Source organism: Antechinus flavipes, chromosome 1 (assembly GCF_016432865.1).
Source record: "Antechinus flavipes isolate AdamAnt ecotype Samford, QLD, Australia chromosome 1, AdamAnt_v2, whole genome shotgun sequence".
Taxonomy (NCBI): Eukaryota; Metazoa; Chordata; class Mammalia; order Dasyuromorphia; family Dasyuridae; genus Antechinus; species Antechinus flavipes.
Genome location: NC_067398.1, coordinates 176419212 through 176437321, shown reverse-complemented (window position 1 = coordinate 176437321; position 18110 = coordinate 176419212). Strand labels below are relative to the sequence as shown.

At 32.3% G+C, this 18110-nt stretch overlaps 1 protein-coding gene across 16 annotated transcripts in view; it reads left to right on the top strand.

The window, feature by feature from the left end:
* The window catches only part of MEF2C (myocyte enhancer factor 2C), a 211104-nt gene that overhangs the window by 161244 nt on the left and 31750 nt on the right, over window positions 1-18110 (top strand). For all 16 annotated transcript variants that reach the window (XM_051993351.1, XM_051993423.1, XM_051993334.1 and 13 more), the window contains 2 exons: window positions 9098-9284; window positions 11449-11496. In XM_051993351.1, the coding sequence (XP_051849311.1) occupies window positions 9098-9284; window positions 11449-11496 (235 nt within the window). The remainder of the gene's footprint in view (window positions 1-9097; window positions 9285-11448; window positions 11497-18110) is intronic.

Sequence of the window (18110 nt, the reverse complement as noted above, 5' to 3'; positions counted from 1 at the left end):
TAACAACAGGGTTTTTACCTAGTTGGACTTCCACTGTATATTAAAAGAATATAAAGTAACCTAAGCTTTGAGATGTTCTAAAAATAAATAAATAAATGAAAACTACTTATAGCAGCTTTGTGATAGGAACTTTACCAAGTATAATTCTCTGTATCAAAGGAAGATAGGGAAAATGGCACACTTCAAAAATGATGAATTTGGTTAGCTGCTTATAAAATCAATCCTGTTATAGGGAAAGAGCACTAGAGATCCAGAGTTTGTTATTCTTCATCTGGGAGTCCCTCCTACCCACTACTGTACCAGTTTTATGCTGAACTCATAGAGGTTTTGAAATGTCCAATACTAATGTCAAGGAACTTGTCATAGATTTACTGGTCATAGAAGCAATTATCCCACTGTAGAAAAGGATAATGTGCTAATCCCTGTTTGTGTATATCTTTTCCTTTGTCCTCTATTTCCTGTATACATTTTCTTTTTAGAAAACTTCTAGACACAGCCTGTTTAGTGATTGTGTAAACCCTCATAAGGAGAATTATTTAGACCATTTTCTTGCTTTGTATATAAGTAAAGGTATGTGCACTTCATCTCTAAAGATGCAAATAGTGGTTAAAATATCTCTGTATTCCCTCACTACACATCTTCCTTTCATGCTTAGAATAAAAAAAAAAATCATACTTCATAGTTTTTCAGAAGCTCCAATAATGGATAGCACAAGACTCAAAATCAAATTTTATTAATTCAGAAATATTCATCAAACATTTGATATGTTCAGAGTACTACTGTGCTAAGCACTAAGTAATTTTATTGTTTATTTATATGTATATGTGTTGTTTCCTGATAGAAAGTAAATTCTTTATTTTTATCTTTGTATCATCAGTGTTTAACAAGATGCCTGGCAAACAGTAGGTGCTAAATAAAAGGTGCTTTATAAAAGTGTGTTGATTGTTTGATTAAAAAAAAATGAATGAGATATAGCCATGACCACTATCTAGTTTGTAAAAGCTTTCTCAATCTGTCCTCTTCTCTCTATTCATACTTACATTATAACTCCTAGTTAGCATTCATCTGTATTAATGAACAGGGTTTTATATGTTGATTCTTTCCAACTTCCAGTCCAATCTTCACACTGCTGTCAGATTTTTCTTCCCTCAGTACAGATGTGATCATGTCATTACTTTATTGAAACTTTTCCAATAACTTTGCAATACTTTCCAAATACTTTAGTCAGGTATTTGGGGTTTTCTACAGTGTTCAGTCATATCTGACTATCTATGATCCCATTTTGGGTTTTTTTGGCAAAGAAACTAGAATGGCTAATCACTTCCTTTTCCAACTCATTTTACAGATGAGGAAACTGAGTCAAACAGGTTACTCAGCTAGTAAGTGTCTGAGATCAGATTTGAACTCAGGAAGATGAATGTTCCTGACTTCAGATCTGGTATTCTATCCATTATGCCACCTAGCTGCCCGTTCTATTGTTCTAACCTTACTTTACATTACTACTACTGCTACTACTACTATTACTACTACTACTACTACTACTACTACTACTACTACTATGACTACAACTCTACACACTCACACACGTACATATATACCACACAAACCAAATTGGACTACTTGTCCTCAAAATACATTTCACTCTCCTTTGTGTGTTTTTATTCTCACTTCCTTCTATTCCAAGAACTATTCTTCCCCTCCCTCTGTTCTTTACTTGTTGAAATTTTGTTCCTCTTTTAAGGATACTAAAGCTCAAATTTCTCTTTCTTCATAAAGCATTCCCTCATTTCCCTATCAGTACTCATTAGTAATGATCTCTAATTCCTTGGAATCAAAGAGCAACTCTGTTGGGCTGGATATATTGTTTGAATATCAGGTGTACACTTGCCAAAAAGACTATTTTATGGAGAACTCATGCAGGGCAAGTGCTTACAAGTTGGTCAGAAAAAGCAATACAAAGATGCTCTCAAAATCTCTCTTAAGAACTTTAAAATTAATTATATGACATGGGAAACACTGGCACAAAGACCAACCTGCATGGTGTGCCCTCATCAGAGAAGGTGCTGTGCCCCATGAGCAAAACATAAGTTCAGAAGAAATAGGTGCACAAAAAAAAAAAAAAAAAATCCATTCCAAATGTTCATTGGGACTATTTGTGTCTGATCTGTGCCAGAGCATTGTGATGTTGTATTGACCTGATCAGCCACAGTTTTGACTCTAACATAGTGATGTTACTTTAGTCCTCTTTAAGAATATGAATGACAACAATCAACCAACTATGATAGGTACTGAAGGCACAAGAAAGATAAAAGACCATCCCTTATCTGTGAACTTTCAGTTTAATGGGGGAAAACCAATATGCAAATAATTACATAAAGATAAGATACATACAGGATAAGGTGAAGATAATCATCTGAGAGAGACACTAGCATTAAAGAAGATCAAGAAAGTCTTCTTAGAGAATGTAAGGTTTTAGTTGGGACTTAATGGAACCCATATATAGCTTCATCTTTTGCTTTCCTTTTGTACTTATCATTTATCATGTTAGATGGTAGTTCTTTATGTAGATTGTGAACTTCATGAAAGAGGACACAATTAAAATTAATTAAATAAGACCATAACTCATCTGACCTAAGTTTGTATTCTAGGACCTAATGCAGTCCTCTGCATATTAAGCATTCAATAAATATATGTGGAAGTTTTTAGATAACACTGGTCTATAAAATTATTACAATCTTTCAGAAAATGATAAACATATTAAAGAAATGAACAACAAAAACACTGTGAAAGAATCCAAAAACTAAGAGAAAAATTTCATCTAGGGTTTTAAGGGAATTCTTCATGGAGATGATAGCATTGACAAAACTATGGAATGAAATAACATCACTGTTGTATTACTTTAATGTTTTCCATAGTACAAAGGGCCATGTTTTTGTCTAATGCTTTCAGTTGCTATAGATTCCTTCTTCATATACATTTTGGGAAGTTCCCACAGTTACTAAAATGTTTAAAGCAGTGGCTAGTATGATCTTCTCTATGTAAATTAACCCAACTTTTTTTTTTAAATGACTCAAAATGACTAATTTATTTTTCAATTTCAAAGATCCAACCTGAACAACTTCCCCTTTAAAAGGAAAAAATTTAACATTTCATTTTCTCATTTGTGTGATAGAATTTATGTGTATTACACCTAGGATTTAGCACCCTGCCAACATTTTTCAATTATATGAAAATGCACCATTTACAAAGGATTTCTCATTTCTTAAAAATGCACAAATTATATTGAAATTTATTGAGCTGATTTGAGGATTACAACTATTTCTGAAAAAAAAAAAAGGATTTGCTGGGGTTTATGCAGAAATCATTACACACAGTTAAAGGGAAAAAAATTCAAGATAGAGATAAGGAGGTACTATTCACGTGCACATATAAGTAGAGTACTAGTTGTATACTTTTGATTTTGTTATTGAGTTATTTGAGATTCTTTGTAACCCTATTTGGAGTTCTCTTGGCAAAGATACCAGAGGAATTTACCATTTCCTTCTCCAGCTCACTTTTACAGTTAAGAAATTGAAACAAGCAGAGTTAAATGACTTTCCCATAGTAACAGAGCTAATAAGTGTCTGAGACTAAATTTAAACTCATGAAGATGAGTTTTCCTAATTCCAGGCAGTATCTATCCATTGTGTCACCTAGCTGCCCTGAGTAGCATACTATATGTTAATGTGCCACTCACAAATTTTTTAGTGATAACATCATATACCCAAATATGCTATGAGCTCCAGATTACTTCCTTTTGAGCTCTTAAAGGACAAGGATTCTATTACTGAATGAAGAGTAATTTCTAAATACTTTTTAATTATATAGAATCCCTACCCAAAGTACATAAATGAAGGGAAAACAGTGTCTGAAAAAATGAAATGTAAACAGATATTAGAAGGTAATTTTGAAATTTAAAAAAATGCCACTCAGTCATCCAAATTATTTTTAAGATTCTGAAAGAACATCATATATTTAAAAATATATTGACTTTCTTAATTTTTTTCAAAGAGAATTTTTTGCTTACTTAAAATATAAGTTGTGGCAAAATTGGAAAAATAGTGGACTTTATCAGTGTATATTAATAACCTTTTAATCACTATTACTTTTGAATATTTTTATAGTGAAGAGAATAAAAACACATAAATACTATGCATTCATCAGCCCAGATTTCCCTTTTCTATGAAATCTATCCCTTGTGTTTAGTGTTCAGTATATTTCAGCTTGGCTAACTTTTCTTATAAATTTGCAGAATTTTTTCAGTCTTATTATTTAATTACTTTGTGTATTTTTATGTTTTTAATATATTCCAGTATCCTTTATTTAAAAGAAAAAACAGTAGGAAAAGAACTGAATTGCTAAGTAAATGATCATGAACTAGTATTCACTCCTCATTATTAAAAAAAAAAAAAAAATCACGATCATACAATTGTAAGACTAGAGGGAATCTTTGAGATGATCTCAATTGAGTTCTCCCCCCACCATCTGACAAAATGAACTAGAAAGATGAAGTTAATTCTAAAATTATACAACAATTTTACTGGGAGACCTAGAACTAGCTAAAACTGAGGTTTCCTAATTCTTTTCTTCATTTTCATTCCAAGACACCATACTTTTCAGGCAAATCATTTTTACCTTGTAATTTTACTTCTTACTTTAACATGTTTAATTCATGATACAGATATGAAAATGAAAGAAATTATAGAGAAGGTATGAAAGAAGTCAACTCAAACATTCGTTACATAGCTTGTCAATTCTTGAATTCAAAATTCCCAGAGTTTGTTCTCATACCCAAGTGATACCTATTTCTGATCTGCGAAGTGCTATCCAGATACTCAAATCAAAACTGTTTCATAGTGATTCATTTCAAAACAATCCTAAATAACTAATTCTAAATAATTAACTGGGGGAAGGTACAAAGGAATTGACCAAACTACTTAGGCAATCTTGCATTTTTTAGTTACTTGTGAAATGTACATCTCTTTGGAATGTGTAGTTGTAACCAACTACTCTTTACCCTGATAAGATCTAATCAGCTTTCAGAAAATCAGTATTTTTATAGTCTTTGGGCCATCATGAGATAGTAATTGCATATTTATTGGTAGTTAATAATAATCCATTATTAGCACTCTGCTAAAAGTATTTTTAATGAACATAACCACAGGAAATCAGCTCTTAGTAAATATGAGAGTGAGAAAAAAGAAGTGGGAGACGGAGGGAAAGAAGAAAGGAAAGGTTCATGGATATTCATCTTTGGGCTTTATTCTTTCCAGGGCAAAAGTATCTCCCAGATAATAAGATAGACATGATAGAAGATAGATGAATAAGATTTCACTTAATACATTACTTCTGCACTGCAGAAATAATCCTGAAAAAGTTTATGTACATCCCAAAGGGATTCTTTCACTGTCAGACAATTCCATGGGCATGGAGGAGAATGACTATGTGTGCCGGTGAATACATCCAGCATGTTTTCACTGACAATGATAAATGACCTTGGTAAATATTCTTACTCAGAAAGATTGCAGAATTATCCCTATACTTGTGCCATATGAAGGACAGTTCTATCCCGATGCTTTTCTTTTAAAATCAAGTCTATCTACTACAAATTAAAGCAGAATCCTGTTATACCCACATCATAAATTTTCTGAGTTAGAGTGGAAAAAATATATCTTTGTGAATTTGAACATTATCTGACCCCTCAATATAAGTGATTCCCTGATATATAGAAATGAGTTGTAGAGTGAATTGTTTTATTATATATATGCCTTCCATTAAGATATGGGGCTCTAAAAGGGAAAAGTTCTTTAAATTTTAATATTTTTATAGAATCATAGATTTCAATGAGAGAGGGATCATTGATGGTCATGAGTCCAACCTGCTCATTTTACAGATGAGAAAACTAAGGCTGACAGGCTATTTTGTGCAAGATCAGTTCTCTAATAAGTACCTGAAATATTATTCAATCCCAGGTTTTCTTGACCAGCACTGTATCCACCATACCAAAGTTTCTTAAAACTGAGGATCATGACTCCCTCCTGGGTCACATAACTAAATTCGGAGGTCATAAAATTATGATTTATTATTTGTAAATGTTTTATTTGTATATTTAGTGTGTGTGTGTGTGTGTGTGTGTGTGTGTGTGTGTGTGTGCGCATACCTGAAGAGTCACATAAAAATTTCTTGGGTGAAAAGGGGTCAGGAATGACAAAAATTTAAGAAGCCCTGCATTATGTCACCCTGACTCTCCAAAGATAAATGTTACATTTTGTTAGTAAATATAGAACTGTAAAACTGATATTTGGGAAATAAATTGAAAGACTGAGTGTTATGATATATAGTGTTGAACTTGGAACCAGAAAGACTGACATTTAAATCACAATTCTGACGCTGACTAGCTATGTAATCATGGGCACACAACTTAACTTTCCTGGGTCCCAAGGGACTATCTAAGCCTACAAATGTCTAAATGAATTGTAGGCTACGTGGTGGATGAAATTCTCACACCTGTGAAACCACAAAGCTTTTTTATAGTGACATAAAGTTATCATTTAAAAGTAAATGGAGAAAATATTTTCAATTTTAATATCTACATGTAACAGTAGAGGACAAGAATGATTTGGTATCATGTTTAAATTTCTCTGTCCCTTTCATAACTAGTAGACTTTGAAAAGGTACCAACAAAAAAAAAATATATCCTACCTATTCCATCCTGATTTATACTGGTCTCAACTGATGATTCTTCTTAACAAGAAAATAGAATAAATACCATTTAGTACCTTATCCAGTGAAAAGGAAATTTTATTCATCCTGCCCATTTCTTTCTATGATATAGTGCTTTGTTTTGTTTTGGTTTGTTTGTAAAAATCAGTTTGCTTTCTCAATGACTACTAAGATTTGGTATAGTTTCAACTAATAAAGCTTCTTATTTCAAGGTAAAAACAACGATAGTATCTTTCTAAAGTAATGCTTCATCTTCCCAACTTACCACAAGATAAGGTCTATTAAGAGAAACTTTAATAATCTTGCTGCTATAACCTTTCATCCTCTTCTGAGTGATGTGGAATCAAAGAAATATGAAAAAAAGGAGTTACAATACCATTACCAGGACCTAAGAGAAAGGAAGAAGAAAACATTTTAAAGACTATGAGACATGAAAGGCATTATAAGACAAAATGATAAGAATTGGACAGCAGTGCTGTCATAGGACAGTCATTAGATTTAGGAATTGTCTTAGACTGACAAAATTAAATATAGGATTTAAAGAAAGAAAAAAAAGTTTCAGCTTTTTTCCCCATTTATATTTCTATGGACATGTGGTTTTTTCCTATTATATAGTGCTTACTTGAGATTATTTGAAACAAAAACTTCTTATATAAAAATTATTTATGGAATATTATATATTTTTTCCATTTTAAAACTTTATTGTATATGTGTATAGATATGTATTTAGATATGTATATATAGTATATGTATATATATATATATATATACATATGATTTATAAAAGATATATACAATACATGAAAGATTACCGGCACCTATATGTGTGTGTGTGTGTGTGTGTATACATATACACATACATACACACATACAAATACATGTGTGTATACATATATGTGTGTATAAAACAATAACATTAAAAGATGTATATGTTTATAACTCTTTATACAAAAATTATTTATGGACTATTATATATATTTTCCATTTTAAAACTATATTGTATGAATGTATATATATATAGAGAGAGAGAGAGAGACAGATATAGATATATGTGTGTGTGTGTGTATGTGTGTGTTTGTAGATATCTATCTACACACACACATACACACAATACACTTGCATATACATCTTTTAGTAAAGTTATTGCTCAGTCATTTTAGTTCTGGTTGACACTTTTTGATCTCATTTATGGCATTCTTGTCAAAGTTACTAAACTGGTTTGCCATTTACTCCTCTAGCTTATTTTACAGATAAGACACTGGGGCAAATAGGGTTAAGTGACTTGCCCAGGGTCACACAGCTAGTAAATGTCCAAGGTCAAATTTGAGCTCAGGAAGTCTTTCTGTCTTGTGGCCTAGCCCTTGCGTCATCTAACTGCCTTTGGCAATGTACACAACTCAAATTTTCATTTCAAAAGTAAAAGAATGGTGTAAACAATTCAAAAGGCATAAATATGTGCTTCTTAAGTATATTATTTAAAACTGGTAGAATCTGGATAATTCAAAACAGAAATGTACCATCACACAAAATTATGTTTGTTTTTTTTATGACATCTCCCCCCCCAAAAAAAAGAGAGAGAACGAATAATCAGGATTTGGGGTTTTATCCTAATTAACCACCTACTTACATGGTATTTTTACTAGATAATTATGTAATTTCAAACTCTCTTTAATTAAAATAGAATTATAGATATTGCAATTCTGTTCATAGTAAGGTAATTCAAAATATGAGTAAAGTATGCTTTAAAGTTATTATAAGGCACCATTGCCCCAAATTTATATGTATGCTTTTAACTTCCTAAAAGGTAACCTTTGTATTATTAAAATTTCTGAATAAAGATATTTTTTAAGTAATTACACTAAAATTTCCCTTGTGTGTGTCATAGTCCTCACTTTTCTATGGACAATGAAGTCATCACCATCATGTACCTTCCATCTTACAGTCATTTGCAATTCCAGATTAAGATATCACAAATGAATAATTATGACTTATGGCTTCATTGAATGGAATATAAAGAAGATGAAGTCTAATGAAGTAGGGTTTTTTGTTTTAGACAAAAGTGAAACAATTTATAATAACATTCACAAAGAAAATGTATTAACTATTAAAAATCAATTTATGATTTTACCATCTTAAAAGCCTTTTTAATGGTCTAACTTATAACTACATAGTAATTTATCCTCAAACCAAAAATAATAATAATAATAATAATAAATTTTTTAAGGAGCTTTAACCACAAGCTACAAAATATTTTAATTAGAACAGAAAAATAATCTTTTATGACTATTGAGCATCAGTACTATTCTCGTCTCTTCTCCTTCTTATGTTCATACAGGCTGTTCCACCACCCAACTTTGAGATGCCAGTTTCTATCCCAGTGTCCAATCACAACAGTTTGGTATATAGTAATCCAGTCAGCTCACTGGGCAACCCCAATCTTTTGCCACTGGCTCACCCTTCTTTGCAGAGAAATAGTATGTCTCCTGGAGTAACACATCGGCCTCCAAGTGCAGGTAACACAGGTATGTTACTGTCAAATATTGAATGTCAACAAATAATTTTTAAGAGGCTACTTTTAGCAAAAGAGTTATGGTATTTTATTTACTTTGTACTAAGGCAAGGTGCCATCTCATCAATTCCAACATTATCCAAGTTATTAAGAGAAAAAAATCAGAAGCCAAACCATTTCTAAATTCTATGCAGCATAAATCTGTGCTATATTTATATTGGAATCTTTTGAAAAGATGCTTTGTAGAAAGCAGTTTTGAATCTTCTTGAACCTATGGATATGCATTATGAAAATTAAGTATTTTATTCACATTTTTAAAAGTTTTCTTCAAAATGTCTAAGTGCCCATAAAGCCTAAGGAAACATTTGTTACTCATTAATTGCTTCTCCTCTTTTAATTTTAAAAAATGCACTAACATGCATCCATATATACCTCTTCCCAGTTTATAGAAATTTAACTAAATTGAAATTAAACCAATCTTAAAGTGCAAACATTTTAAAAGTACCTTATTTTTATGTGATTGTCTTAAAATGTAAATGTTTCAAATTTAAAAATAGAATAAATAAGAAGCAGCTGGTGAGCTATATATCATCTGAGAAAGAAAAGCAAACATACCTTTTTTTTTTTAAGTATTCTCTTTTTGGAAAGAGAAGGGATAAAAGTGGAATTTTAGAAAGAGACCTGTATTGAGTCCTTACTCTATTTCTTACTGCTTGTGCACTTTGAACATCTCTTTTCTTCCCAATCCTTTTTATGTATAGAATGAAAAAAATAGACTATCTGGTTCCAAAGTTCCCTTCTTGTCCTAAAAACGATAACACTGCCAATCTTGCTACTTAGTCTAGGCAATAATCCCAAGAGCAGTAATGCAGTATTACATGAGAAGCACAGGCATCAGAAAATTGGTATTCAGACATGACTTTCACCATACATCATAGCTATGACATGTTATATGACCAATGTGAGTCTTAATGTATTCATTTGCAAAATAAGCACAATAATCCTCATTCTCTCTCTCTCTCTCTCTTTCTCTTTCTGTATGTATATATATATATCACAGAGTCTTAAGGAAAGTATGATGCAAACATACTGAAGGGTTATTATCTTTTTCTTTATAATTTAAAGCAAATATGATAGAGATTGGACGGGGGTGATTTCATTGCTGTAGAAGAAACTCCCTCTCTTGATACCATTTAGTGCTTTCTTAGCACTCTCTAGTCTTTGAGAGTTGCCTGAAGCACTGACAGTTTAAGTGACTGCCCAGGATTATACAACCAGGATGGAGATTTAGGTCTTCCTAGACTTGAAGACAGAATGCTTTTTAAGGCCTTCTTAATTCTTATTAGTCAAACTTTACTATGAAAATAAATTTCACCTTTATTTTTTTAAAACAGCCAAGAACAGAGGAAATACTTAACATTAGTAATCATGTATTTGAATAATTGATAAATAATAGACAAAGACTTTTTTAGAAAACTTTTTTACATTTTTTTAACATACTTTATTTAGAAGAAATGGAGTTACATGATTTGGGCATAACACTCACTTTCCATAAATAGTCTTTCCCATAGTATCTGTCTGAAGGGGAAAAAAATTAGCAAAAACTTAATAAAGAGAATTCACTTTCTTGTTGCTGCTGCCAAAGAGATATCTGTGAAAAGGACAAATAGTAAATAGTCAATCAATTCACACGGGCAGTTGATAGATGAAGATAGTATCAGTTTTAGGAGGTAAGAACATTAATTGTGTAAGAGATCCAACATCAAATATATAGAAATAAGTACTTATTGTGCTCAACTCACCAAATTATTTTATTGTCTTTGGGTTTTAGGGGTGATTACTTTTAGCCTTTATACCCTTGGGGAAAAAAATAATTATCTTGGCAAAAATAATAAAAACACACCACCCAGATGAGACTTTTTTTAAAACTGTAAATTTTTTTTGGACAATGTCAATGGTAAGAAAAAGAAATGATCTTGGCACAGTGTCAGTGTAGAATGCATTTTTAATGTTTGAGCACAACTTGTCATGATGAAACAGATGTCAGTTGTTGTATGACTTAGGGATGCTTTGTAATTTCATGATTTGGGAGGGCAAGGTATTAATGATGATGAGGTTAAAGCTTTGTGATTTTTTTTTTAGAAGTTATTCCTGTTCTATTTCCTCTTACTTCATAGGTGGTCTGATGGGCGGGGACCTCACAACCGGTGCAGGCACCAGTGCAGGTAATTGAGACAATATTGTACATTCCAATCTATTGGGGGGGGGGGGGAGGAGGAGCATTCTTATAATGAATGATAAAAAGTGAAATAATTCAGAAGGTAAAATGATTTTATAACAATAAGATAAAACTTGCTCTTCTAAGGATCATTCAAATAGTGTTTTGAAATAAATAAATTAAGTGATACCTTAATAGTCATTTTTATTGAATAGTACTTTAGTTAATAAAACTTCCAAAAGTATGCAATATATCAGGAACCTGAGTATCCAAAATATCTGATTAAATTCTAGGTACCATTATAAGGAATAATAAGAGTACCATTATAAGGGCATATCATTTATAGTATTGAATACCCAAGTCACAGAAATGTGAACTTTCTGCTCTCAAAGATGAATTAACTTCCCCAGGCCTAAATTAAGAGAGAACATCATCACAAGTATTTGAATTATACATAATCATTTAATTTATAAAATAAAACCATAGTTGGTATTAAAATGAGCATAGCTATTAAATAAGAAACATGAAGAGGGGAAAAAAATCTTTAGTTTTGTTTCTACATATCTGAGTCCTTTATATTGTGGCCTCCATGGCACATTCCATCAAGGTTTAGTATTAATTCATAATAATATGATTATTAAGATATTGATGTCATTTTTGATGCAAAGGTAAGAAGATACAATACTTTCAAATGCCAACTGCAGTTCACTGTTGGTATAGGAAGTAACCATGGCAATTTTTCTGCAGCTGAGGCTATGCTGTAGATTTTAAATTGCAGAGAGTGTGCAAGAATGACATGAGGTTATGTTTGAAATGTCAGAAAAGGATTCAAGTTTATTAAAATATTCATGGATGATCTAGTTAAAATATTCTGCCAGGGTCAAATGTAATAAACAGCTGATCATAAGAAAAAAGGAATGAATTTGGGGCTTTAGCTTTTACACCCCTGGAAAAAAAATGCACACAAAACATTTGTTTAACTCTATCCATTCAAAGTTAATATTTCTTTTCTCTGATTTGAGTTTTTTCACTGTCTTGCATTTGTTGACCAATGCATTGACATCATGAAACCCAAATAAGGAATTTCACTAATTTGTTGAACTCCGCTCCAAAAAAGGCCAGCTAGGATGTTTCATCTTTGAAATAAATGAAAAGATTTTTGTTTAACTTTAATCCAGTAAACAAATTTGCCTCAGAATCAAAATTATCTATCTTCTTAAATTATCTAATCCCATAGAATAGTGGTACTTAATGTGCACAATAATTTTTTGTTAAATAAATACTGTACCAATGATCAAACAAAGCTAGAAAATCTAAATCTAACCATTCTACAAATTCATGCTTTTAGTTCAAATTATGCCAAAACCTGAAGTTAGAGATAAGTGGAAAGAGTCTCAGAGATCTAGGAAATCAAGCTCAGAGGACAAGATAATTTGTTCTATTGGCACGATGCTTAAGACCTTAAGAATTATTTCTATTGACAGCTTCAATTCAATACTAGTCCAATAAATAGACTAGTCCTGCACTAACAGAAAATGAACTCAATTTTATGGTAACTTGTATAAAGTCATAGTATCATTAAAAAGTCCTTAAGATATATATTGTTCCTCTCCCCTGCAATACCATGTTCCTAGATTGATAAATTTTATTCAGTTTTAAAGATTTCTAGGGAAGGATATGCTATTCTTTATTAATGTTATATTATATTCCATAATAATGACATAATCAATATATTTTTATTAATAAATTTCCCAATTACATATAAAGATAGTTTTCAACACTGATCTTTGTAAGATTGTGAGCTCCAAATTTTTCTCCTTCCATTCCTTCCCCTTTATCCAAGACAGCAAGCAGTCTGATGTAGGTTATACATGTACAATCATGTTAAACATCTTTCCACATTAATCCTATCATGAAAGAAGACTTAGAACAAAAGGGAAAAACTATAAGAAAAAAAAACAAACAAACAAACAAACAAGTGAAAATAGCATGCTTTGATCTGCATTCAGACTCCATAGTTCTTTCATCTGGATATGGATAGAATTTTCCATCATGATTCCCTTGGAACTATTTTGGATCATTACATTGCCAAGAAGAGCTAATTTGATCATCAACTTATTGTTAAATTGATAACACATTTTGATGAACAGAAGCAATTCTATTCTGTACAAGGTACTAATTTCCGAGTTTCCACTGGACTGTGAATCCTTTGGAATTTTTTTCAATTAGGACATGGAGGAATTGTGGTTGCTAGGAACACCTGTTGTAGATGCCACTTAGTCTTCAGCTTAGCTCTCACGTCCTGCCCATAAACGGAGCCTTCTTTCCTTCTTTCTTTTACGAGACAGTATCATATGTCTAGGCTGAATATATCTCTGCTGATGTCAGAGTGTCACATAGCACCAAGGGGAAAAGAGGCCAGCCAGGATGTCTCTTGGTTTGCAGAAAGGGAAAACTCCAGCAAAATAATGAGATCTTCTGAATTCTAAACAGTGCCAACGAAAAAAATTGGTCAGATAAAGATATGAACTCTAAGATCATGGCACAAGCATAGCTATGATTATTTTGAAAAGTGTTTTATCTTGGTGGTTATTTTAAAATTTTATGTGTACATTATAAATTGTCTCAGTATGTTTTTAAGTCATAACAGTGGAGAGTGAGGTTTCAATTAATCAAATAAGGCATCATTGCTTAAATTCTCTCTTAATACATCCCCACTGAATACTGAAATTGTTGGAAAGTAAACTATAAAGGTGCTTCACTCCCAATTAAATGCTACCCTCTTGTATCAAAACAAAAGGCCTCCTGGCAGAAAAGCAACACATAGAACATCAGAAGTGGAGGAAACCATGAAGGTCATCTAACCCAATCTTCTCCTTTTACAAATTAGGAAATTTAATCCCAGAGAGAAGGGAAGTCACTTGCCTGAGGTCACAGAGTGGCAGAATAAGGATAATAAATCAATATTCCTAGCTCTTAAGCTGGAGGTCTCATCCCTATATCACACTGCTTCCCTGGTATAAAATATTTGACTGAAAAAAAAAAAAGACCAAAAGACACAAAAAGGAAGAAACTGCTTTTATAGCGAACCCTGGTTATATGCCAACAGAAAGTCACACATGTTAATTTTGATCAGTAATAATATGAAGAATAAAGATGGTGCCTTATTAATTAAGCCCATATAAAATAGACTTATTTTTCCAGCTAAGATTTCCCCCTAAGAAGAGATTACTTTTTGGTGCCACTTGATTCAAGAACTCGCTCATTCTTTGTTCTCTTGGTGGGATCATTGCATTCTAATTCTAAATCTGACCCTCTGAAAACAACATATTTTTTATTATCTTTGTAGCATGGCTTTTGCTTTCTTTAATCACTGAATTTCAAAGACAAATGAATACTCAAAACCCTTTTCCTTATTCACCCCAAACTTCTCATTCACACTTTCCAGACTAGCACTATAACTCTTCAGGTTGGAAGGAACCTTAATAGCCATCTATTCAATATCTATACCAAAGGAGTTCCCACTTTAAATAAATTTTTATCCTTTGCTCTGGAGGTTATAAAGAGTGTAGTGTTCCAAATATTTTATCCAATACTATCTGAAGTAGAGGAGATAAAATCCTAGGAAAGCATCTAATTAGAAACCTTCAGTTCACCAGTATGTATTTCTCTACATCTGATATTCATTTTTTAACCTCTCTGAAATTGATCCATCAATTCCTTTGGGTAATCTTTAGTCATATAGACTTGTGTGACTGTTGGTTAGGCTCTTCAAGAAGAGTTATCTTGCACACTGATCAAGGAAGGTCCTGATCCATATATGAAGATCTAACATAATTGATATAGATGTGGATGTAGATTAGACCTTTGATTTCAGGAATATAGGAAATTTTTAGATAATGACACTCCCTTTCTTGAAACAGACACACCAGGGGATTATCTACAACTTTTAAGAGCTCAAGCAACTTGCCTCAGATCACAAAGCCCAGTGTGTGTGTGTGTGTGTGAGTGTGTGTGTGTGAGAGAGAGAGAGAGAGAGAGAGAGAGAGAGAGAGAGAGAAAGAGAGAGAGAGAGAAAGAGAGAGAGAGAGAGAGAGAGAGAAAAAGAGAGACAGAGAGATAGAGAAAGAAAGAGAGACTATGAGAGAGAGAGAGAGAATAAGAGAGAGAGAAAAAGAGAGAAAGGGGGTGGAGGGGGTGAGGAGAGGGGAAAAGAATAGTAAGCCCTATACCAAGTATTTCCATTCTCTAAGGATAAGTTTCCATTCACTAGGCCCCACTGATTCTCAATGTAGAATATTTTACATAATGGGGAAAATAAATTAGAATAACACAAAATTTTCTATATTATATTGGAAAAAAGATTCCCTTATTTAAGTTTCTAACAGAATATACAAATACTATTTGATTTCTTGAAAATGAAAAAAAAAAAAAGAATGAGTACATAATAGCGTATCAGTGTAGTAACAACAAAAAACATTTACTTAAGTAATCAATTGATAAATATTTATTGAGTATCTATTATGTGCCAGGTCTTGTATGTTCATATATTGGTTTTAAGTTTAGAAAGTACTATACATTCATAATCTTATTTGAACCTCACAGTAATCCTGTGAGGAAGATATAAGTGTATTATGCCCATTTTTCAGATGAGGAAATCAAGTCTCAGAGAAGTCAAATGACTTGCCCATGGTCGGGTGAGAAGTTCATGGACCATTAGTCAGTCATTCAAAGTTGCACACATTTTTCTAACACTGCTAATGTTCTTAGTTGAAGACCTCAACGTTTTATTCAAAGTTATCCAAATTTGGTTGCCACTTTCTTTTTTAAATTATGCTATTAATTATTGAATCATTTTCATGATAAAATGATTTAAAAAGTGACAATAAAACTATGTACTTGATGTAAGTGAAAATGTGTTGGGAATTTAAGTAGAGTTAGTCATTTTATTAATGAACTTCAGTTGGCAATTATTCATATGAAGTATTGGTCTGAGACTTAGGAGGTACAGGCTCAAATCCCAGCTCCTGTATTTAACTTTCTACATACATGGAGAAGCATGGAGAATGCTCTAGGCTTGAGATTCCTCATCTATAAAATGATGAGATTGGATTAAATCTCTTCTGAGCTCTAGATAAATGATGCTCAGATCCTATATATGATCGAATCCTGCTTTCTCAATAACCACACAAAAAAGTTGCAGATTCTTTAATTAGTTTTTTTAATAGTTTGTCTGCAAAATTAAATTTATAAAGTGCTAATTTTGGGGAGTACATGATAATTGAGAGATCTGACTCAGGACATCTCTCTTAATGACTTGATTCTATAGAAACAATTGCTATTACCAGAGTGAAGTGACAAATTAAGGAGGAATACCTACTGATTTTTTTAATGTAGCTCTGTTTGCTTGCACTTTAACAAAGTTGCATAGCAGTTGGTAGAAATAAGAAAGGTACATTTTATTATTAAATTAAAGATTAAAATAAAGTGTTCTAAGTGATTTCCTGATTCGTGTTTATAACAAAAACAAACTAATAATTTTATAGAGAATTTATGAGCATTTTACAATGAAAAATAATTTAACACTAAGGCAAAATGTAATATTCAATAGATAATAGCATATATTATATCTATGTGTTAATTGCTTATGTGACATTTATTGTGAATCAGATATAATTTTATAGAAAAGAAAATAATTCATTTTTTTGTTTGACGTTTACTAACCTGGTTATGCATTTGGGTACCAGTCTTGCCATTTTTTAAATGTTCAATCAGCATCACATTAAATAGTCACTTAAAAGCAAGAAGTGTGATGAAATAGGAAGAAAACTGAACACAAAATTAGGAGACCAGGGTTATAGTTCTAGACATGCCTCTTCAACTGCTGATTGATGACAGAATACTTCCACCTAATCCAATAAACATTTATTTAGCAGCTACTATGTACCAGGCATGGTGCTAAGCTCTGATATACAAATACAAAAAGGAAACAAAAGAAAGATAGACCCTGCCTTTAAGGAGCTTAAGAAGTAATTTTGGAGTTGTTCAGTCATTTACAATTCTTCATCAACCCACTTGGGGTTTTCTTGGTAGGATATTGAGCAGTTTGCCATTTCTTCTTCTAACTCATTTTACAGAAGAAGAAAGTGACTTAAAGAGGATTAAGTGACTTGCTTAGGGTCATACATCCAGGAAATGTCTAAGGCCAAATTTGAGATCAAGAAGATGAGCCTTCCTGACTCCAGAAATCTTATTCTATGCCCATTTTCTACCTAACCTTAGTCACTGAATGAGTGTAGCCTTAGTTAGACCTGTTGAAGATTTTGGCTTAAAAAGGCCAAGGTGTCCCCCTGTATCCAGGACTATCTCCAGTTGTCCTGATCTATATCTTGTCACTGGGCCCAGATGGCTCTGGAGGGGAAAGTGAGGCAAGTGACCTTGCCCAGCCCTCTCGCAGTGAAATCTAATTCATTTATATGTCATAGCATCCCCTCCCTGATGTGATGGTCCTTTTCCAGAAGGAAAGACAAACAATGCCCATTTAAAAAGCAATAGGAGAAGATCATACACAAAAGGAAACTTGAAGGAGGATGGACCCTGCACTTGAAGGAAGCTACCTAT